At 38.7% G+C, this 18761-nt stretch overlaps 1 protein-coding gene across 3 annotated transcripts in view; it reads right to left on the minus strand.

Moving 5' to 3' along the window:
- Positions 1 to 18761, minus strand: part of stag1a (STAG1 cohesin complex component a) — a 56204-nt gene that overhangs the window by 1813 nt on the left and 35630 nt on the right. For 2 of the 3 annotated variants that reach the window (XM_059353301.1, XM_059353300.1), the window contains exons 4-31: positions 18494 to 18646; positions 17834 to 17930; positions 17613 to 17689; positions 16353 to 16557; positions 14856 to 15007; positions 14102 to 14175; positions 13782 to 13905; positions 13495 to 13593; positions 13285 to 13364; positions 12740 to 12847; positions 12427 to 12541; positions 11513 to 11630; positions 11168 to 11271; positions 10356 to 10448; positions 9582 to 9875; positions 8477 to 8547; positions 7904 to 8072; positions 6412 to 6504; positions 5441 to 5615; positions 5138 to 5277; positions 4560 to 4661; positions 4287 to 4435; positions 2995 to 3123; positions 2689 to 2891; positions 2372 to 2540; positions 1334 to 1450; positions 1094 to 1208; positions 879 to 959 (exon numbers count right to left, since the gene is read on the minus strand). In XM_059353301.1, coding sequence (XP_059209284.1) covers positions 879 to 959; positions 1094 to 1208; positions 1334 to 1450; positions 2372 to 2540; positions 2689 to 2891; positions 2995 to 3123; positions 4287 to 4435; positions 4560 to 4661; positions 5138 to 5277; positions 5441 to 5615; positions 6412 to 6504; positions 7904 to 8072; positions 8477 to 8547; positions 9582 to 9875; positions 10356 to 10448; positions 11168 to 11271; positions 11513 to 11630; positions 12427 to 12541; positions 12740 to 12847; positions 13285 to 13364; positions 13495 to 13593; positions 13782 to 13905; positions 14102 to 14175; positions 14856 to 15007; positions 16353 to 16557; positions 17613 to 17689; positions 17834 to 17930; positions 18494 to 18646 — 3606 coding nt within the window. The remainder of the gene's footprint in view (positions 1 to 878; positions 960 to 1093; positions 1209 to 1333; positions 1451 to 2371; positions 2541 to 2688; positions 2892 to 2994; positions 3124 to 4286; positions 4436 to 4559; positions 4662 to 5137; positions 5278 to 5440; positions 5616 to 6411; positions 6505 to 7903; positions 8073 to 8476; positions 8548 to 9581; positions 9876 to 10355; positions 10449 to 11167; positions 11272 to 11512; positions 11631 to 12426; positions 12542 to 12739; positions 12848 to 13284; positions 13365 to 13494; positions 13594 to 13781; positions 13906 to 14101; positions 14176 to 14855; positions 15008 to 16352; positions 16558 to 17612; positions 17690 to 17833; positions 17931 to 18493; positions 18647 to 18761) is intronic. The other variant, XM_059353303.1, reaches the window with a different exon arrangement.

The raw sequence follows: 18761 nt of genomic DNA on the forward strand, positions 1-18761 counted from the left end.
TTTTCTTTTTTTTCAATTTTTGCAAATTTCCAGATTAGGGATCAGCAGGAGCTTAGCTCTTCTGTGAGACACCAGGAAAAAACAAATATGATTAAAGTTTTGTTTAATTTTTAAATATTAAAATATCTTTTGGTTTACATGGGTGATTGTATGTTGAAAACCAAGCACTTTCCCAGAAGAATATTATAATTCCAGCATATTTCTAACCTTTAAAACATAATGGTTAACATTAAGCATCTCCCAAACTTTAAGATTCTTTGTATGAACCCACTAGGGGGCGCCAGAGTTGAAAAGTTCCCTTTCTACACATAGAGGCTTTAAAATGGGATGTTAAAAAGTCTAATGTATGTATGTATTTGTCAATAACCAATTTAAGCATAGGCCTGCAACTTTAATTCATTTTACTATGTATAATTAAGTTTAAAAAAATCTACAATTTCCCTGAGCCCCAAAATGACTATTTGAAAGAAATAAAATATAAAATAAAATGAAAAAATAAATGATAAAATGAATATTTTATTAAGATATTCAGGTAATTAGCATAGACCATCAAAACATACAAAACAATATTCACAAATGCTCACATTTAAGAGGCTAGAAGCAATACATTTTGACATTTTTGCATGAAAAAATAACTTCATGATTATTAAAGCTGGAGTGTGTATGTTTTGTCTCCCCCCTCTGGCAGTGAAAGTAATTACACTATGTGAAGTTTTTTGGCAAAGGCTTGAATGTAACAGACTGTGATTTCAAGAACTCAAGCTTTAAGAAAGTCTGGCGTTTTTTTTGTGTCAATTGGCTGATCCAATAATTGACAAAGGGTTTAAGCTCTACTTATTTACTTATTTTTAACTGTCGACATGCAAGGTTTTACTCACCGACTCGTCCTCAATCATCGCTGCGGAGTCAAAGAAGTCTGGTCTTAATTCTGCTCTTTCACGTCTGTTCCTCGATGGCGGCTGTGGAGAATAAAAAAAAGTCCAAATTAAGACAAATAATTTAAAATAAAAGCAATTAATCAAAACAAGCATCTTCATGGTTTATCTTTATTTTATGGTCATCAAATGTGGTGAGAGAGCGTAACGTCACTGACCAGGTCGATCACCATGGTGTCTTCAAACTCCTCGTTCATGTCCTCCAACTGGCCCCGCGAGGACATCATCACGTCCTCGAAAATGGGCTCTGCGTCATCCTCCATCAACCCACGCCTGATGGAAAAATGTTTTTTACAACAAAATCATCATAACCATCTGTTTATTTATTTTTTTTCTGTAATTTAACAAGACGACTGAAACATGGTGGCGGTATGAAGCCCTGTATAAGTTCCACTTACACAGTCTGCCGGACGCCCTGATTGCTGCGTGCCTTGATGTAGTTCATGCCCGTCCGGTCCTTCCGGTTCACCTCCTCCATCTTCTGCTGGCCGAGCCACGACATCTGCATCTGAGGACTGAAGACGAACACAGGGTCAACATACTACACTTTGATATCAGGGTTCCTTCATATTTTCTTTTCCAAAACTCTATACTTTTTTCCGATTCAATTTCCAGTTTTCATGTGTTTACATCTGACCACATTAGGCCTATTTTAGGTCTTCTGTATTTTTTCTATATTATTTACAGTAATTTAAAACCTTAAATGAACAAGAAATTGAAGAAAACAATGGTCTTTGGATTTTCAATGGATTTTTTCCATGACTGTCTGTCATATACCACCTATACTATACTGTGTATATCTCTGCATATATTTAAATATATTTATTCATTGATTTTCATACTACTACATGCAACAACCTATTTAACCTATTCAACAGGATAAAATATATTGTCTCTAATGTGCAATATCTGCAGAATGAAAGTACTTTCAGGAAAACAAAAAAAAAATATATATATAAAAAATATATATTAATAATAAATGCCAAATAGCAGAAATGTATGAATATCTATTGTATAGAATGTATGAATAGGTCTTATGTTATATATTTATTGATTTTGTCTTCTAGATCTATCTGTCTGTATCTTGAACTAAATTTCCCCACTGTGGGATTAATAAAGTCATATCTTGTCTTAAATAAATGTTTTTAAAACCCAACTGTTAACATTTATGTTACTAGCTCACTGTGTATTTGATTGTAGCAAGGTACTATAGCTCATTCCAATTAATACAGTGCAGTATGTTATATAATATTTATAATATAATAAGTAGAATAAGTTCAGTGGTTATAACGTACTGACACAAATAAAGAGGAAATAGCACGACAAACTTATTCTTACTAATTTACTAATTCAAGCATATTCCTAACTTTGAAAACACAATATGATCTCAGCTGCTGTCCTGCAGTGTGTTTATTTCATCGTGTGTGTACACTCACTTGTGTACGAAGTCGTTCTCTGATCCGGGTTCGGAGTCCGGGTCGGGCATGTGTTCTGCTGGTCTGTTCTCTCTGAGTACTGTTGATGTGAGCTGAGGAGTCTGCAGCGCTCCCGGTGTCTGAAGAGTGTCATTACGCAACATCCACGAGCCCTCAACACTACTCTCTTCTGAGAAAGAACACACACATATACAGAGTTCACAGCATCAGTATCACAACAGCAGGCAACCATGAACAAGACGTGTTTTCAGGAACACATTCAGTGCAGCAAAGCCAACCAGAAAAACGAAAAAAACCCAATCTGCTCGTCTCCTCACCCTCGATGCGTTTCTTGTGTATCGGCGGCCGTCCCTTCTTGCTGCGGACCGAGCCGGCCTTGCTGCTGGAGCCCGACGTGACAGACATGTGGTCCTCATCTCCTCCCGTCAGCAGGCTGTTCCTGTAGGAGATCAGCGGCAGCCACACGTCCTCCCGACGCTCTGACATCGACTCCGACATGAACTTCTCCAGGTACGAGTGACTGAGGAGACACGCAGCCATGTGTCATTGATTTCTAAATTAAATTCTGAAACTTTCAAGTGAGAGTTTTTCCTTACATGGGAATAAAAATGAGGAAAACTTACACTGTCTTCTTGTCTTGGCGGATTAGTTTGGAGGAAAATTCACTCAGAACCTCCAGGAAGGCCAGGTTGATGGGAGGACACTCTGGTCCTCGAGGATTCTGGTACTTAAATGCAAACTCTATTCCATCCCTGATAAAAAGAGAGAGGGAGAGAGAAGGAGAGAGGGGTAGAAAACAGTCAAAAGGGAGATAGTAAGAGTGCGAAAAACAAGGGAAAACAAATGGAGAGAAAACTAATCACTTTTTTTGACTCCCTAGAGCAGGGGTCGGCAACCTTTACTAACTAAAGAGCCTTTGTTGGCCAAAATAAAGGGGAAAATGGAGCCGCAAACCTTATTTTGAGTCTTGCAATGAGGATGAAGATGAAGATGACAGACTAAAAACACTAAATTACCCTACCAACAATACTAAAAGGTCCTAATGAGCATTTATTTTTATGATTTTGTCAGAATGCAGCCAGGACCCATGTGCAAATGAGAGGCTGGACATTGGTAAATGATATTGGTAAAAATTTAGAGGTTAAGATGCCGAGCCATAGGCCTTCTTAAGCCATGGTGCATGCACATGAAATGTAATGCCGTATTGAAAAAAAATATTATTTCAGTTTTAATGAGTAATTTTTTCCCGTTTTTCTGACCAATTTTTTTCTGTTTTTCGGGCTTATTTTTTCCCCCTGAATTATCTAGATGCTTCGAAATCCTGTAAGAACATCCAACCTGCAAGTGACTCTCGTGGATCAATGGTGACTCCTGCCTAGCACATATATATGCCCTATCTTCAACTTTCTACCGTACCGGGTCAGTAAAGGTCAGGTATCCAGTGTCTTAAACCCAGATCAAAGTAAAACTTGATTAAACTAAACAAGCATCATGTTTGCTTCCATTAAATTGAGCTCTCAATAAAGGAATTAATGTGTCTATTAGTTGCTCTCCAAAAAACTGAAAAAAATCGCCCTGAAAAACAAACCAAAAAATAAATTACTCAGAAAAAAATGTTTTTTGTTGTTGTTTTTTTTAAGTGAATGCAATACGCTTCCGTAATATGCAACACATTTTTATAATTCAAGAATACAAATTGCGAAAGAAAATTACAATGTAGAGAAATAGAAAATAAATTTAATTTGGTATATTTTTTTTGTCGCAGCCACAGGGAGCCACTGGAGATGGCCTGAAAAGCCACATGTGGCTCCAGAGTCTCAGGTTGCCTACCCCTGTGCTAGAGGGAAATATCTGCATGCATTAGAAGACAAAACTTCATATCATCCCCTAGAGAACACTGTTTCTTTGGTCTTACTTGTGCAGCGTGGCGACAGCCTCTCTGGTCTTTATCTGGTCCAGGCCGAAGGTGAGGGCGAAGCGGCGAGCCAGCTCCTTGATGCCGCTGACGTGAGACGATGTTCGGTCCAGGTTGGGCCCCTGGTCCTGCAGCAGCTCGTTGAACAGCTGCAACACACATGTGGATGAAGTGTTTTACACACGAGAGCTCTCGTAATTTTGAAAGAATGCACTATTTTAACCCCGGGAACTCTGCATGTAGCCAGTGATACTGTCTTCATCAACATCTCACCTGCTGCAGACTGAGGATGAGAGTCTTTGCACATAGAATCTTGTCCGTCTGTCTTGTTTTACTCAGAGTCTCCTTGATGATGTCGCCGTAATCGTTATAATACTGAGGCGGAGAAACAAAACAGTTAAAAACATAAAGGATTAAACAGCTTTTTAAAAAAAAAATCAAAACCAGAACTGATGTGAAGAAAATATGACATTCAAGCTTTGGGTATTTCATCCTCTATTCATGTATTCACTTCCATGGTTTTCTGTCACTACAAACTGAAAATAATTACCAAGATAAGTCTGCTATATCCTGGTGCAGTCACATACTTTCATGTAATAACCAAACTTTACAGTACTGTACACTTAAGTTATAATATAGCGTATAACAAAAGTGTTGCTAATCTAGACTCAATAATTAGAAAGCTGCATTTTAGCTACCAGACTGCTGAGCTAATTCACAATCTTTTAAAACACCTCTTTAGATACTGTTTTAATGGTGTTTAAAACTTCCTATGTGTATAAGTTGCATGTTGCAACTTTATTTTAAGCTGATTATGTCAATATTTGCATCAAGCACAGATGAAGTGTCACCTTCATGTAGTGCTTGAAGATGTCGGCGGCGGCGGGCATGTCCACGATGTCGTAGATGATGAGTTTACAGAAGGCTGCGAGCAGATTTCTCCTTTTGTGAAGAGCCTCGATCTTGTTGGCCTCGTCCTCCTCGTCTCCTTCTACAGGTGGACAGGAGAAGGAGAGAACAGAAAGAAAATATTGAACAAATGGGAGCATCTTATTGATTTTCAAACTATCTTCAAGCTTATCTCATTCTTGTTTGATTCATAAAACAATGTGCCTTGGACCCAAAACTGCGAGTGCCCTGTAATAAGCCCTCACCCATGCTCTGACTCTCATCATCCTGGTCGATGAAGACGTGGTCCAGGACGAAGTTGAGCAGCTCGTTCTGCAGAGTGCTGTCTGGGTTGAAGACGAGCGGCTGGAGTCCCTCCCGGCCGCCAGAAACCAGCTGGTGACTGAAGATCATCAGCAGGTCGCAGAGAAGCATGAACGCCTGAACAGGAGGCACAAATGATTACTTAGAATTTCATGTTTAAGTGTTACCTGTTAATTTCACAACTGACTTCTTGTTATAACAGAAAACATGCTTGTTTTGTCAAAATAAATATATATTTTTTATTATGGGTCACCAAAAACATTTGTATCTATTCCTGCTTCCTCCTTTAAAAAACTATTAAATCTCAAAACCATTTAAAAAATCCTCTAGTCCTTCTACAGTGTGAGTAGACAATAATTAATATCTAACTAAAGACTTTCTAAATGTGCTGGATGGTGTGCGTACCTTATGAAAAGTAAGTGTTTTATGGAGTTGCAGACGTTGTAGTGGTCTGCATGTAATGTGCAAATTCTGTATTTCGGGATTAGCATGCTAACCAGAGATTTAGCTTTATTCACTTCTTATGTTGCATTACTTTGTAATTCAGGGATGACATTCATGTTGCTTAGCACAATGCCCATAATCATTTGATATGAGATACTTACATGCAATATAGTATATCAGCTAATTGAAAAATCTACTTAATCTCCCACTATCGTGGTACGGGCACTGCACTAATTGTTTAAAACAACAAAAACCAGAACATGTCAAATTACAAAAGAAAATACAGAAAAACAGTTAAAGTCCTGAAGATGTTCTATTAGATTTTTAGGCACTATAATACCATTTTCTATACTCTCCAGGAAACATGGAAACCCTAGAAATGGTTTTATCGATCAAGCTGTCACAACAGATCACACACTGTGACAGTCAGTTTGTTGTTAAGATTGTCCCACCAGGTGTGTGTTGTTACCTGTTCTTTAACTGGCGTATTGACATTGGACAAGCACTGCTGGCACACAGCCAGAAAAGACTTCACCACTCTCCTGAGAGCCACCAGGTCGTCCTGCATACATACACACACACACAACACACACAAACACCATTAGTGTCACCAACAATGAGCACTTTAAGGGAAATCGATATTAAACAGCAGTATCACTCAGGCTAAATGTCTTGCCCTGGCTAACTGCACCAGTAATCAAACTTTAATGATTTCATTAAATCATTGGCTAACTTCATTGATGCAGAAGAATCAATACGCTCGCGGGCGAATTCACAGAGAATGGATCGTGGCTGCTGATAGCTCCATGGATTGAGTATCAGTTGCAAAAGCAAAAGGTCAGGTTCTCTGAAGATAATATTACAGTGCAAACATAAAGGTTGACAGCTGAGTACACATTTCCCTTTTTTGCCTTTGATTGCAATAGAGTGCTGCAGGAATGAGTCAGAAAATGTGAAAGCGCTTCCAGTTCCCTCGCTTTCCAGTTTGTTTAAATTGACACCCCACTTGTGAATTTTTAAGCTATAACGTGTCTTTAAAATGTCATCATCAACCTAGTGGTGGTGACTTTGAAGTCATGTGACCATGTTGTAGATGTTTACAGCCTAACATTAGATTTAAAGAATGAAAATAATGAAACTGCAAGTCCTGACCGACGAGATGCAGAGGCATTCCTTAAAATTTCAGGCAGTGAATTTAAATGCTAGAGAGAAACTATATTTGTGATTTTAATTCCAGGCTGTCGGTGCTGTTGCTGTCACACACCATCACACTGTAATAGAAAGATCACATCAAGTCTGGTTATGACACCCATTATATATGTGCTTAAGTTAGGCAGTTATTACAATGAGGCTCATTTGCATAGAAAACGAGTGTATCTGTGTGCATGTTACCTCATTTAAACATGTGCAAATAACACACAAGCAGTAAGACACTATTTGCATGGCAGCTTAGTTAGGGCTCCATTACACAGGGCTCAGGTTGCAGCTGTAGTGATTGGGAAAATTAAGTGACATATATTCTCATGGGCAATGTCTAAGCTGTGATCAGACTGCAGAACTATTAAACTTAAGCTAAAGAGACCATACTTCAACTCAAAATACTGCCCTGAAGGAAAGGAGCAAAATGTCCCCTAGCAGTGGATTAGGTGTTAAACTGTTTCGGAGGTTTGGGCTTCAGTCCACCACGCACTAACAGGCTTGGGATCTGACGCGTCTCTGCGGTGTTTAAGTGTTAAATGAGATAGATTGACGGTAAGTCCCTGAATCGGAGGTAGGTATCCTGTCCGATAGTGAGATGAATTTTCACACCTAAGCCGCCCCTCTTTGCAGAGAAACAGATAAGCTCGTGTCCCTCTGGGCCACTGATGCTCAGCCACAGCAGTCTTTACTCTGAGTGAAGATAAACTGGAGATCTGAGCGAGTGTGTGGAGTTATCGCTCTGTCAGTGAGGAGTCTGGCACCTTGCTGGGAGCCCCCTCCGTGATCTTGACCAGCTGCCAGAGAACGGAGTAGTGGGAGCACTGCAGGGCCTGGACGGCGATCTGCTCCGGCATGGAGCCCTGCTCGATGCCCGCCTTCAGCAGCCGGTAGCAGTTCCCAAATAAGTCCCACCGTGTCAAGTCATGTGCACTGAGTCAAAAAACAAGAGGAAAACAAGTTAGATTTCATAGCGTGTCCAGTTATCAAGCTTATTTAGTGGATTTATTTTATCCAGTGTTGTCAATCACTGTGTTGTTGTTTTACTGTAACTTCAAAGGCCATGCTTTGGTTAAGTAAGGTGTCTAAACTCAAATAGAACAACACAAATAGTAAATATTCTATTTTTTACAGTTTTATATTCTATATTTACTTTATACTTTATTTATGACATGCCAGAGTACAATCACTGTGAGCCAGTACAACGGAATTTTGTTCAATTTGCATATTTTTTTATGTATAACTGAATGACAATAAAGTCTGTCCAAGTCTCTAAGTCTAAGTCAAATGCATATTTTTGTTCTCTCACAGATAGAGCGACTGATAGAAAGTCTTACTTGTGGAAAGCTGTGAGTCTCTTGAGCGTAGATAAAACATTGTAGATATCATCATCATCAGCCTCTTCAGCCTGCACAAAAACAAACACCTGTTAGTACACAAAAATAACTTGGGATGTTAGTGTTGCATGTGTGCATCTTAACCACCAATACACCATGTATCATATGCAAATACAGTAAAAAAAAGAAAGAAACTGATGTCACATACTTTTTTGTATAAATAAATAAATTTTGTATTGGTCCCTGCACAAATCATGTGTGACGAATGCTTTTGTCAGGAAAAATAACCAAATCAAAAATCACTTTAGTCTACATGTCTAATTTAAAATTTGGCCAAAAGTAAACTTTTTGCCCAAACCAGATCCTGTTTAAAAAAAAACCCATTACATTCTGAGCTTCACTGGCCAACTGTGAAGCCATGAATGACTGAGCTGAGAACAACAGTCATTTGAGAAAAATTCAGAGAAACTTTGATTCATTTGCAGGCTGTTTAAATAGAGCAGAAACGAGAACAAGATAGGTCAAGTAGACAAGTAGTGGCTGTAAAATGTCAAAATAGATGTCATAAACAAAGCTCAATATGTATAGTGTATGGAGCCCACTTTTTTATGGTATAGGCAGGATATGACGCGAGTAGAACTCGACACAACCACAACATAACAGTGCCATTTTTAAAAGAAAACCTTGTGTGGTCTCCAAGACCAGGCGTAACAACATGATGACTGACTGTTGTCAGCGTGGCGTCACTGACGTCACGGTCAAAATTGTCTCTGAATAATCACACAGTGTCGCAGAACTATTTATGTCACATTCAAACTCCGTTGGTTAGCTGCTACAAAAGTACCTGTTTAGGAACAGAGGCCAAGGGGAATTAACTAGTGTGTGTAGCCAAAACACTCAGCAGCTTTCCAAAAAGTACTCAGTGGAAACATGCCTACATATTTAATTGAAAAACAAGTCCACAGTGAGTAAAATTTGCCAAAAGCAAAAAAAAAAAAAACAGCTTGGGGTTTAAAAACTTCCTGTGCATGGGACCTAATTTTAAAAACATTCTCCCCTTATAGACATCACGAAAGACATATTTACATGAACCAACACTTCATACCTCCTGCAGCAGCTCTTCGACAGAGTGTGTGAATCGATCGGTCATCTCATCGATGAGCTGCGAGCGGGCGATGTCCACGCGGTTCATGATGGTGTACTCCTCGGAGCAGAGGATGCTGTAGGTCTTACTGCAGGCCTCCAGCACGTCCATCTCGATGTGCTTCTCCACCACCAGCCGGATCTGCTTCAGCAGGGCGTCCAGGTGCTTCTCCATGCGCCCGGCGCTGTACACGTCCAGGTCGAAGAACTGAGGGATCTGCAGCAGGTTGGCTACCTTCTCCGAGTCTGCCTGGTACTGAAGGATGAATGAGGCAGACGGACATGACAGTCAACTAATGCTACCTATACATGAGAAGACTTTGAAAAGATTTGGAAAAGACTCCCGGAAAACTTTCAGCTCACACCTGCTCACATCTAAAGACAAGCATTTAGAGTTTCTAGTCCCAGCCTAGTCTCACACTGACAGTCAGACCGTGAATTTTGCAGGGTAAGTATTTACAAGAATACAACTAGATTCTTTTAGCATTTTTTCCTACCATGCATTTTTTTTTCTTTTGGTGTAAGCCCAGCATTAGTTTCTTTTCCAGTTAATAAATGACCAATTACATTTTAAGTATTTGGCTGGCACACTTGTCCAGAGTGGCACACATTCAATAACACTTCTCGTGACAATATAAGTAACAGCCCGATCAATTATTTCGACAAACAGATCAGTCACCCAGCCCACTCATTAATCAGCGTGTCTGGCCCTGTGCAGACTGCAGGACGGTCTTACCTTGGACAGCAGCATGGGCAGAGCCATGATGAAGTGCTCTGTCAGTTTGTTCTTATCATCTATCTGGGTCTTCCTCTCCTTTGCTGTCAGCACCTGGACGAGCAGACAAAAAACTTAAGGTCAAATGTAGCCGTGAGTTTAAGTATATGTAGAAAAAAGGGGCGATTAAAAAGTGATTTTGTGTTAGAAGGAATATTCTATCCTCTTGTCAAGAGCAGGAAACTTCAGCTTTTGCTACTGTCTCCTATTCATAAGTCTGCCAAGGATACTGTGACTTGTTGACAATAAATAAAAAAATGTTGAGTAAATACATAATTCAGGGTTTATACATCTTTAAAAACACTTTCCCAAGGTACTTAAACTTTATCTTTACATCTAACGTGTTAATATGAATACAATTGTGAAAATAAAGTTTACAGATTACACTTCCCCAACAATCAATGTATATTGACACTTTTTTCGCTTGTCTGATGTAAGACACCAGGGGCTCTGTTCCATTAAGCGAGTTTACCAAACAAACAAGCCAGCCTTATTCATTTTCAGTGGATTCTGTTTTATAAAGCAAATGCAGTATTTTCCTAGTGGGTTTCTGCAGGACTTAGGTGCACATGTTTGGAAGGGTTTTCGTGGGTCCTCCCTCAAAAAACATTTTTTTTCCAATAATAGATATGCAATTTCACATCATCTGTGTACAAAAAGTTGAAAACGCTACTGCAAGGAGTCAGAGAATAAATAAACAACACCCAAAAGGCTTTATTAAAACTAAATAAAGAACTCCACTGTATAAAGTATAGTGTGTATGCCTGACGTACCCGCTTGCCGGTGCCTCTGCCGACAGGTGGGTGTGCCTCTGCTGCCTGTCGGATGGTGCACACCATCAGCTCTATCAGAGCGCTCTCCTGTCTGTCTGACAACACTGCAGGGACAGAAAGACACAAAGAAGAGAGAGAGAGAGAAACAAATGGGGAGACAAAAAGGGAGTTGTATTGTCAGTGAAGGTCAGAAACAAAGAGAGGGATTAAAAAAAGACAGACAGACGGAGAGTTTCACTGAATAAGATTTCATTACATCATCTCTTCTAGCTGGGTTTGGACTGTGTTAACCTGAAGTCATTTCATAAGCTTAAAGAGAGAGCGAGAACAGAGTCCCTGTCTTACCCTCCTCTCCCTGCACAGGCTCCTCCAGCAGGAGTTCAGCCATACACTCCCAGTCCTTCAGCAGCTCCTGAGAGCTTTCCCACAACGAGTCCACCAGGTAGGCTGCATGCTCGTGGAGCTACAAGTGGAAAAATATGATGTACAGGGTCAGGTTTTGCAGGGTATTGTGTTATAATTAACAGCTCAAAATTGCAGTCATGTTGTTCTTGATCTGGGTAAAAAAAGTATTGAATGTAGGTATCATTAGTCCTGGGTTATTTCAGGACACACAGAGTGTCTATTATGCAAATGTGCCAGTTTTTTTTACCATATTCTACCACAACAAAAGGATAAAGTTTCAATATGTTATTTATTAAAAGCAAATATCTTATCTAGGGCTGTCAATCAATTAAAATATGTAATGGTGATTAATTGCATGATTGTCCATAGATAACTCACTATTAATCACACTTTTTTTTAAAATCTTTTCTAAACGTACCTTTACTGGATATTTTACTAGTTTTTATAACTCTTGTCAACATGGAAGTGGACACATATGCTTAATGCAAATGTACATTTATTATTATTGCAAGCATTTCTAAACGAATGACAAATACTGTCCAGGATAACCTCAAAGGTACTGCATGCTCAAAAAATATTAACTACAGATAACTTTGGTTTGTTGAACTCTTTTTTGATATCTGCTCACAAAAAGCGTGTTCCTGCTGCCACTGCTGCATCGCTTTGATTTCCCAAACTAAGGGGCAGGCCGAGGGTACTCACAGAACGTGCGCACGTAAAAAAAAAAAATCGGCATTAAAAGGAATTTGCATTAACGCGTTACTATCCCCTTAACTTTGACAGCGCAAATCTTATCTTAAAATACCTTTGTGCTTACATAGTATGCATAATTTCTCATGTGTGAATCATATTACCTCGCTCTCCAGAAAGAAGAGCACGAGCATGCGGATGAGATTTCCGTTGGGACTGCTCCTCCCTCTGCGCTTAGCCAGCGCCTCTTCTGCCTGGGGGTCATGACGGCTGAACAATCTGACAGACGGGGAAGGGAGGGAGGAAAAGAGGAGAGGGAAATGGAGAAAAGGTGAAGAGAAAGAAGCAGAGTGAAAAAGAGGGAAGAGAGCGAGAGAGAGGCAAATAAGACAGACATTTGATGCCACTCTAAAATAACTATAGAAGAAGTTGAAATATTTCTAGGATGAATTGGGAGAGACATCAGGATGGACTCACTTCCTGTGCAGGAACTCTCCAGCAGCGACCGCCACTGGTCGATGGGCAGAGTAAACCAGGTGGTACACGTTCTCACAGTCCTCGTTGGATAAGGCGTCTTCACTGCCCCTGCAACAGGTGATCAAAATGAGTTACATTAGTATCACAAAGATGTGTCTCCTCAGGAAAAATGAAGCAAAAATAACAATGAAGGACTATTTTTTTTGATGTTCTGATGAAATAAAGTCCACAGAATAACAGTTACACAAAAATACAGTCGTGGAAAAAAATAGTAAACCATTGTTTTCTTCAATTTCTTGTTCATTTTAAAGCCTGGTACAACTAAATGTACATTTGTTTGGACAAATATAATGATAACAACAAAAATAGCTGATAAGAGTTTTATTTAAGAGCTGATATCTAGACATTTTCCATGGTTTTCTTGATAATAACCAAAATCATAACTAAAAAAAACATGTGGTGGTCTAATAATTTTTTCCATGACTGTAAATTATGAATTGACCTAATTGAAAACAGTGTGTTTGTGTAGGCATGAATGTACTCACTGCAGGATGAGTGTGACTAGTCTGATGGCCTCCACAGCCACGTCGTACTCCTTATCCAGCGTCATTGATACGATACGGTCCTGTTAAAACAGTTATTTTAAGAGCTGGAATAAATAAACAGAAATCATAAAACCTAAGCATTATGTCTTCCTGCTGTAAAATATCTGAAAAAGCAGTCAGGATTGTTATTTTCGTGCAGGTGTTTGTTACCTTGAAGCGGTTGGTGAACAGCTCTAACTTGGGGAACAGTTCTCGGTTTGTGTACAGGTTCTGCAGAGCCTTCAGACACTTGAGACGAACTTCTCCTTGCTGGAAAAAGAGAAAGAGAGCCACAGAGAGACAGTTAAAAGCAGATAGGTCTATCATTGTGTCTTTGATTAAACATTATCAGACCCATTGAATTCAAGAGTAGATCACCAAATTTATAACCAAGTCTTTAAGAAATGTGAAGAAAAAAAGAATAGAACAGTGAGTAGGTGGTGTGACTGTGTGCTTACCCTATCGTGTAGTGTCCAACCAACATATTTCAGGTAACTGTCATTAAGAAAAGCATCACTGTACATCTTCATCCACACTCCAATCTCCTCAATACAGATGGCTCGGATTTCAGCAATTGCATCCCTGAAAAAATAAAGAAAACGATCATGACAATCATTATTATTATCATTATAATTGTGGCTAACAAGGCTCTGAACTCTGATCTGTTCACTGTTAATTATCATCACAGTGGGCTGTTCAGCATCACTATAAACAACTAAGGTAACATTATCTGCCAAAATATTACAAATAGCAATAATCAAAGATGCACATGTTGTACCTGTAGCGATGCACAAAGATTCCTTTGAAGATTGAGTTCATCATATTCTCTATTTCATCTTGGTTTTCTTGAAGCTGCAAAGAAAAAAACACCAAGTTTCAGACTAGACCAGCTTTTGACAGGACATTTTTACAAACATTTTGATATACAGTCATTGAAATAAATTATTCGACCATTGTTTTCTTCAATTTCTTGTTCATTTTAATGCCTGGTACAACTAAAGGTATATTTGTTTGGACAAATATAATGATAACAACAAAAGCAGCTCATAAGAGTTTAATTTAAGAGCTGATATCTAGACATTTTCCATGGTTTTCCTGATAATGATTTTGGTTATTATCAAGAAAACCATAGAAAATGTCTAGATATCAGCTCTTAGATTAAACTCTTATGATCTATTTTTGTTGTTATCGTTATATTTGTCCAAACAAATGTACCTTTAGTTGTACCAGGCATTAGCCTGGGTATACCCATACAGCCTTGCGCGCTTGATTTCTCATTTGTGATTAGTCTGGCATTAGCCAGGCTAACCAGGCATTAAAATTAACAAGAAACTGAAGAAAACAATGGGTGGTCTAATAATTTTTTACCATGACTGTATAGCGGTATATCTGAATGAGTTGAGAATTAATAGAGGAAACCATATTACACTCAGCTGAGTAATAATTTCAGGTCTCTGCATGAAAGAGTATGCAACGCTTTAGATTTTCATATTTAATATCAAGTTTTAAAAGTCACATCAAGACAAGCTAACCTCCTTCCTCTTCTGTAGCAGCAGCTCCAGCTTCTCGTTGGCTCGCTTGCCGGCTATCTTGTTCCTCTCAGCCTCGTACTGTCTCTGGGTGTTGTCCTGGTGAATGCTCAGATTCAGCGCCACGTTCACCAACGCCGTCATCAGCTTCATCGCTGGGCAGAGACAAAAATGCACTTGTAAGCCCCCGCAATAAAGGAGAAGACACGTAGCAAATGGACCTCGGGGCGGATTCGACCCCACATCTGCTGCAGCAAGGACTCAGCCTCAGTGGTAGGCACTCTACCAGTGAGCCACCGGGACACTCCAATAAATACACTAAAAACGTCAGACTTTTCCTTGCAGAAACATTTTGATGTGTGCGTTAGAATATACCGGTACCCAAGCAGTGGTGGAATGTAATTAAGTTCATTTACTCAAGTATTGTACTTAAGTACAATTTTGAGATACTTGTACTTTACTTGAGTATTTGCATTTTATGTGACTTTATACTTCTACTCCACTACATTTAGCTGCCAGCTTTTGTTACTTTTCAGGTCGAGATTTAACATAAAAAAAAGATCAATTTAAAGTGATTTGACATTTTATTATATTAAACCAAATAACAGTATATTTAGTGGTTAAAATGAGCCCTGGCTTAAGAAAATAAACCACTGCTTGCACTGCAAAAAAAGGGGTGTCTAAAACAAGATAAAAACACTAAATCTGAGGGAAACTATCTTGCTGCATGGACAGATAATTTCACTTGACAAGATTTCTTGAATTAAGATTCTTAAATCTAACAATAAGCATGTTGAACACTTAAAATAAGAAATTAACTCTTAAAACAAGATAAATTATCTAACACTTCTAAATTTAAGTTTTTTATTATCTTGGTAAGAAGCAAATAATTTGCAGTGTGGCTGTTTGCATCAATAAGAATAATCTAATAATATATTTGACAACCAAAGTACTTTTACTTTTAATATTTTAAGTACATTTTGATGCGGATCCTTTTGTACTTTTACTTCAGTAAGTTTTGAATGTAGGACTTTTACTTGTAGTGGAGTAATCTCACATTGTAGCATTAGTACTTTTACTAAAGTAAGGGATCTGAAAACTTGATCCACCACAGTACCCAAGTATAGATTAGATTGTACAATATTTTTCTGGCAATAGAAAATATTCAGATGCAAATATATTATGTCAAGCGCTTGAAAAAGTGAAGCTGTTTTCTCACACATAAAATCAACTTTTCAAGAGCTGGGGAGGCATTTCTATCATAGATATTATTCGTTTTTAAATGCTTTATCATCTTTACAGACACTTTCACTTGTTCACAGCTTTATTTACTGTCATTACCTTGTAAGATGTAGCGTGACCAAAAAACACATTAGTAGTGTCACTCACTGCTTCGGAGGTGTGTGTGACAAATGCTATTACCGCTGAGAAACGTGCTGAACAAATAAATGTCTTGTTGTAATGGTAAGAAGCTTTGCAGTCCTCGTAAAGCCTTGTTACCTGCTAATGTGGAGGTGTGTCTGAACGCTCGCACTTGAGAGTCGGACAGGCCGGTGAGGAGGGAGATCACCGTGTCCATCATGTACTCGTCGTAGATGATGCTGTACTGACACTGGCGGATCAACACGCTGATAAACTCGCAGAAGTTGTAGCGGAACTTCTTCCACAAGGGCCCTGGCATGGTGAGAGGATAATCACCGCTGTCCTGTTGACAGAAACACAATGATCAGAGAGATGTCATATCAAAATGATCTGGTTCAAGCCAAAACATTCCTCCTGCTCAAGTGTTTTTGTGCAAGAAAAACAACAATATCTTTCCGTTCAGTTCCAGAGTTGCAGAAAGAAAATAAATATCGTCCCTCCTCTGCTCACACAGCGCGGAAACTCTGTGACCTTTATGGCGGACTCTTCATAACAGGGGCATAATTTACAAGTGACCTTATCAGAGTGTGTATCATCAGGCAGTTTTATTATTTGCTGTAATTAAAGTCAACAGCTGTCATAGCGGGGATGATGTGTGTGTGCTGAGGAACGTGTTTTTAGTGACATGGACACATTTGCTCATTCTGTCTGCCTCCTTTGATTTTCTGATTGAAGTTAAAAACAACATTTGTTACCAGTGAAGAAGAGTAGAATCTGTTTTTATCTGTTCAACTGCTGCTATTTGCTTGTTACTCTCAGTTCTGCCAAGAAATACAACATGCAGTGAGAAGCTGCTAAAAGAAAAAAAGAAAGAAAGAAAAACTGATGTGAAAGGTCAGTTATTTCCACCTTTTATTGTGTCAAATTGTAATTGTTTTATTGTCAAATCAATTTGCTCCCACCTAAAATTAGCTTCAGTTTCAGTCAAATTTCATTAAAATTTGGTCCTAAAACAATTGTTATCATGAAGAGCCTACATAGACTACTAAAATGTGTTCAACATGATATCAATCAACAACATCATGAGCAAAAGCATTCAACTAAGAGCATAAACCCTTAAATAAACAGGATAAATAGGATCACCAGGCAGAAAGTAAAGCTCATATCTTTCGGTTTCTGTATGTTCTGTTCCAGCATTAAAACTTCCATAAAGTATAATAGGAAACAGTTTTAAACTGCCAATAGAGTAATTTATCTTAAGCTTTAATTTTCTTGTGGAGGATTATTCCTGCTATAATCAGAACCTAAGAAGAGCACACACTGTGCACACAGCTCCTAAAGACAGGAAACATATTTCACTTGAACATTATTTATTATCCAACCGAAGCTGACAGTTACCTCATCAAACTCCTCAGTCATCTTGCGGATGATCTCTGCGTTCTGCATGTTCCTGAACATCTCAATCCTCACAGTGCCTGGTTACAAAACGATAACATTATTTAAATTAGACTCATATGTTTTAATCCAGATGTTTGACACATGTGCACAAAAAACCCAGACTGATTCCAGGAAATGACTGTTGTGATTCCACTAAGTTTCAGTGGTTTCAGTCATCTTACCTTTGCACCCGGAGCACTGGATGAAAAAATTGATGAGGTCCAGGAGCGCCAAGTCTCTGTCCTGTTTATATGACTCGATCCACTCATCCACCACAGACTACACACACACACACACACACACACACAAAGAAACACACAATTACAAGAGTGAGACTTTTAAATGCCTCCTTCTCCAGTGGCTGTAGATGGACATACTTTTTAGGGGCCAACATTTCCATATTAAACATACTTTTTAAAATTGGTCTTTTGTAATATTCAAAAAATTTTAAGACACTGAATTTTAGGTCTTTATTAAATGTCCGCCATAATCATCATAGTTAGAAGAAACTAAATAAATTAAGACATGAAATGTCATTGTGTGTGTAATGGATCTATATAATGTGTTATTTCCAATTTTTGAATTAAATCACTGACATAAATAAACGTTTCTATGATATTATATCATGACTAATTTATTGAAATGCACCTGTATAAGGGACTGACATAAGCTCAGCCAAAAGTTTGAATAATGGATATGCTGTTAAATCTGAGTGTAACACGTTTGTTTCTTTTTAAAAAGAGTTTGAGATACAAGCAGAAATGGGTGAATATATTTGATTAAATAAAGGCATATATTTTAAATATGGACACTTCTAACAAAACACAACTACATTCACCCACCTGCATGGCACTCTTTCCCAGTTTGACCACTTCAAACAGAGTGACGGGGTCTCCACCGTCTCCATTATGTTGAGCCACACCGTTGGCTTTCCCTCGCCCTCTTGCTACCGTAGCTTTGTCTGTCGGTGACTTCCGAGGCTTCTTATTGGTTGTCTGCGGGGACAGAGATGTCAATAAAACAGGGAGGGAACAAACAAACTCAAACACTCAAATTCACATCAGAAACAGAAATATAAAGATACACACTGGGGTTATAAGAGCTTTTTTC

The sequence above is a fragment of the Centropristis striata genome, chromosome 16 (assembly GCF_030273125.1).
Source record: "Centropristis striata isolate RG_2023a ecotype Rhode Island chromosome 16, C.striata_1.0, whole genome shotgun sequence".
Lineage (NCBI taxonomy): Eukaryota > Metazoa > Chordata > Actinopteri > Perciformes > Serranidae > Centropristis > Centropristis striata.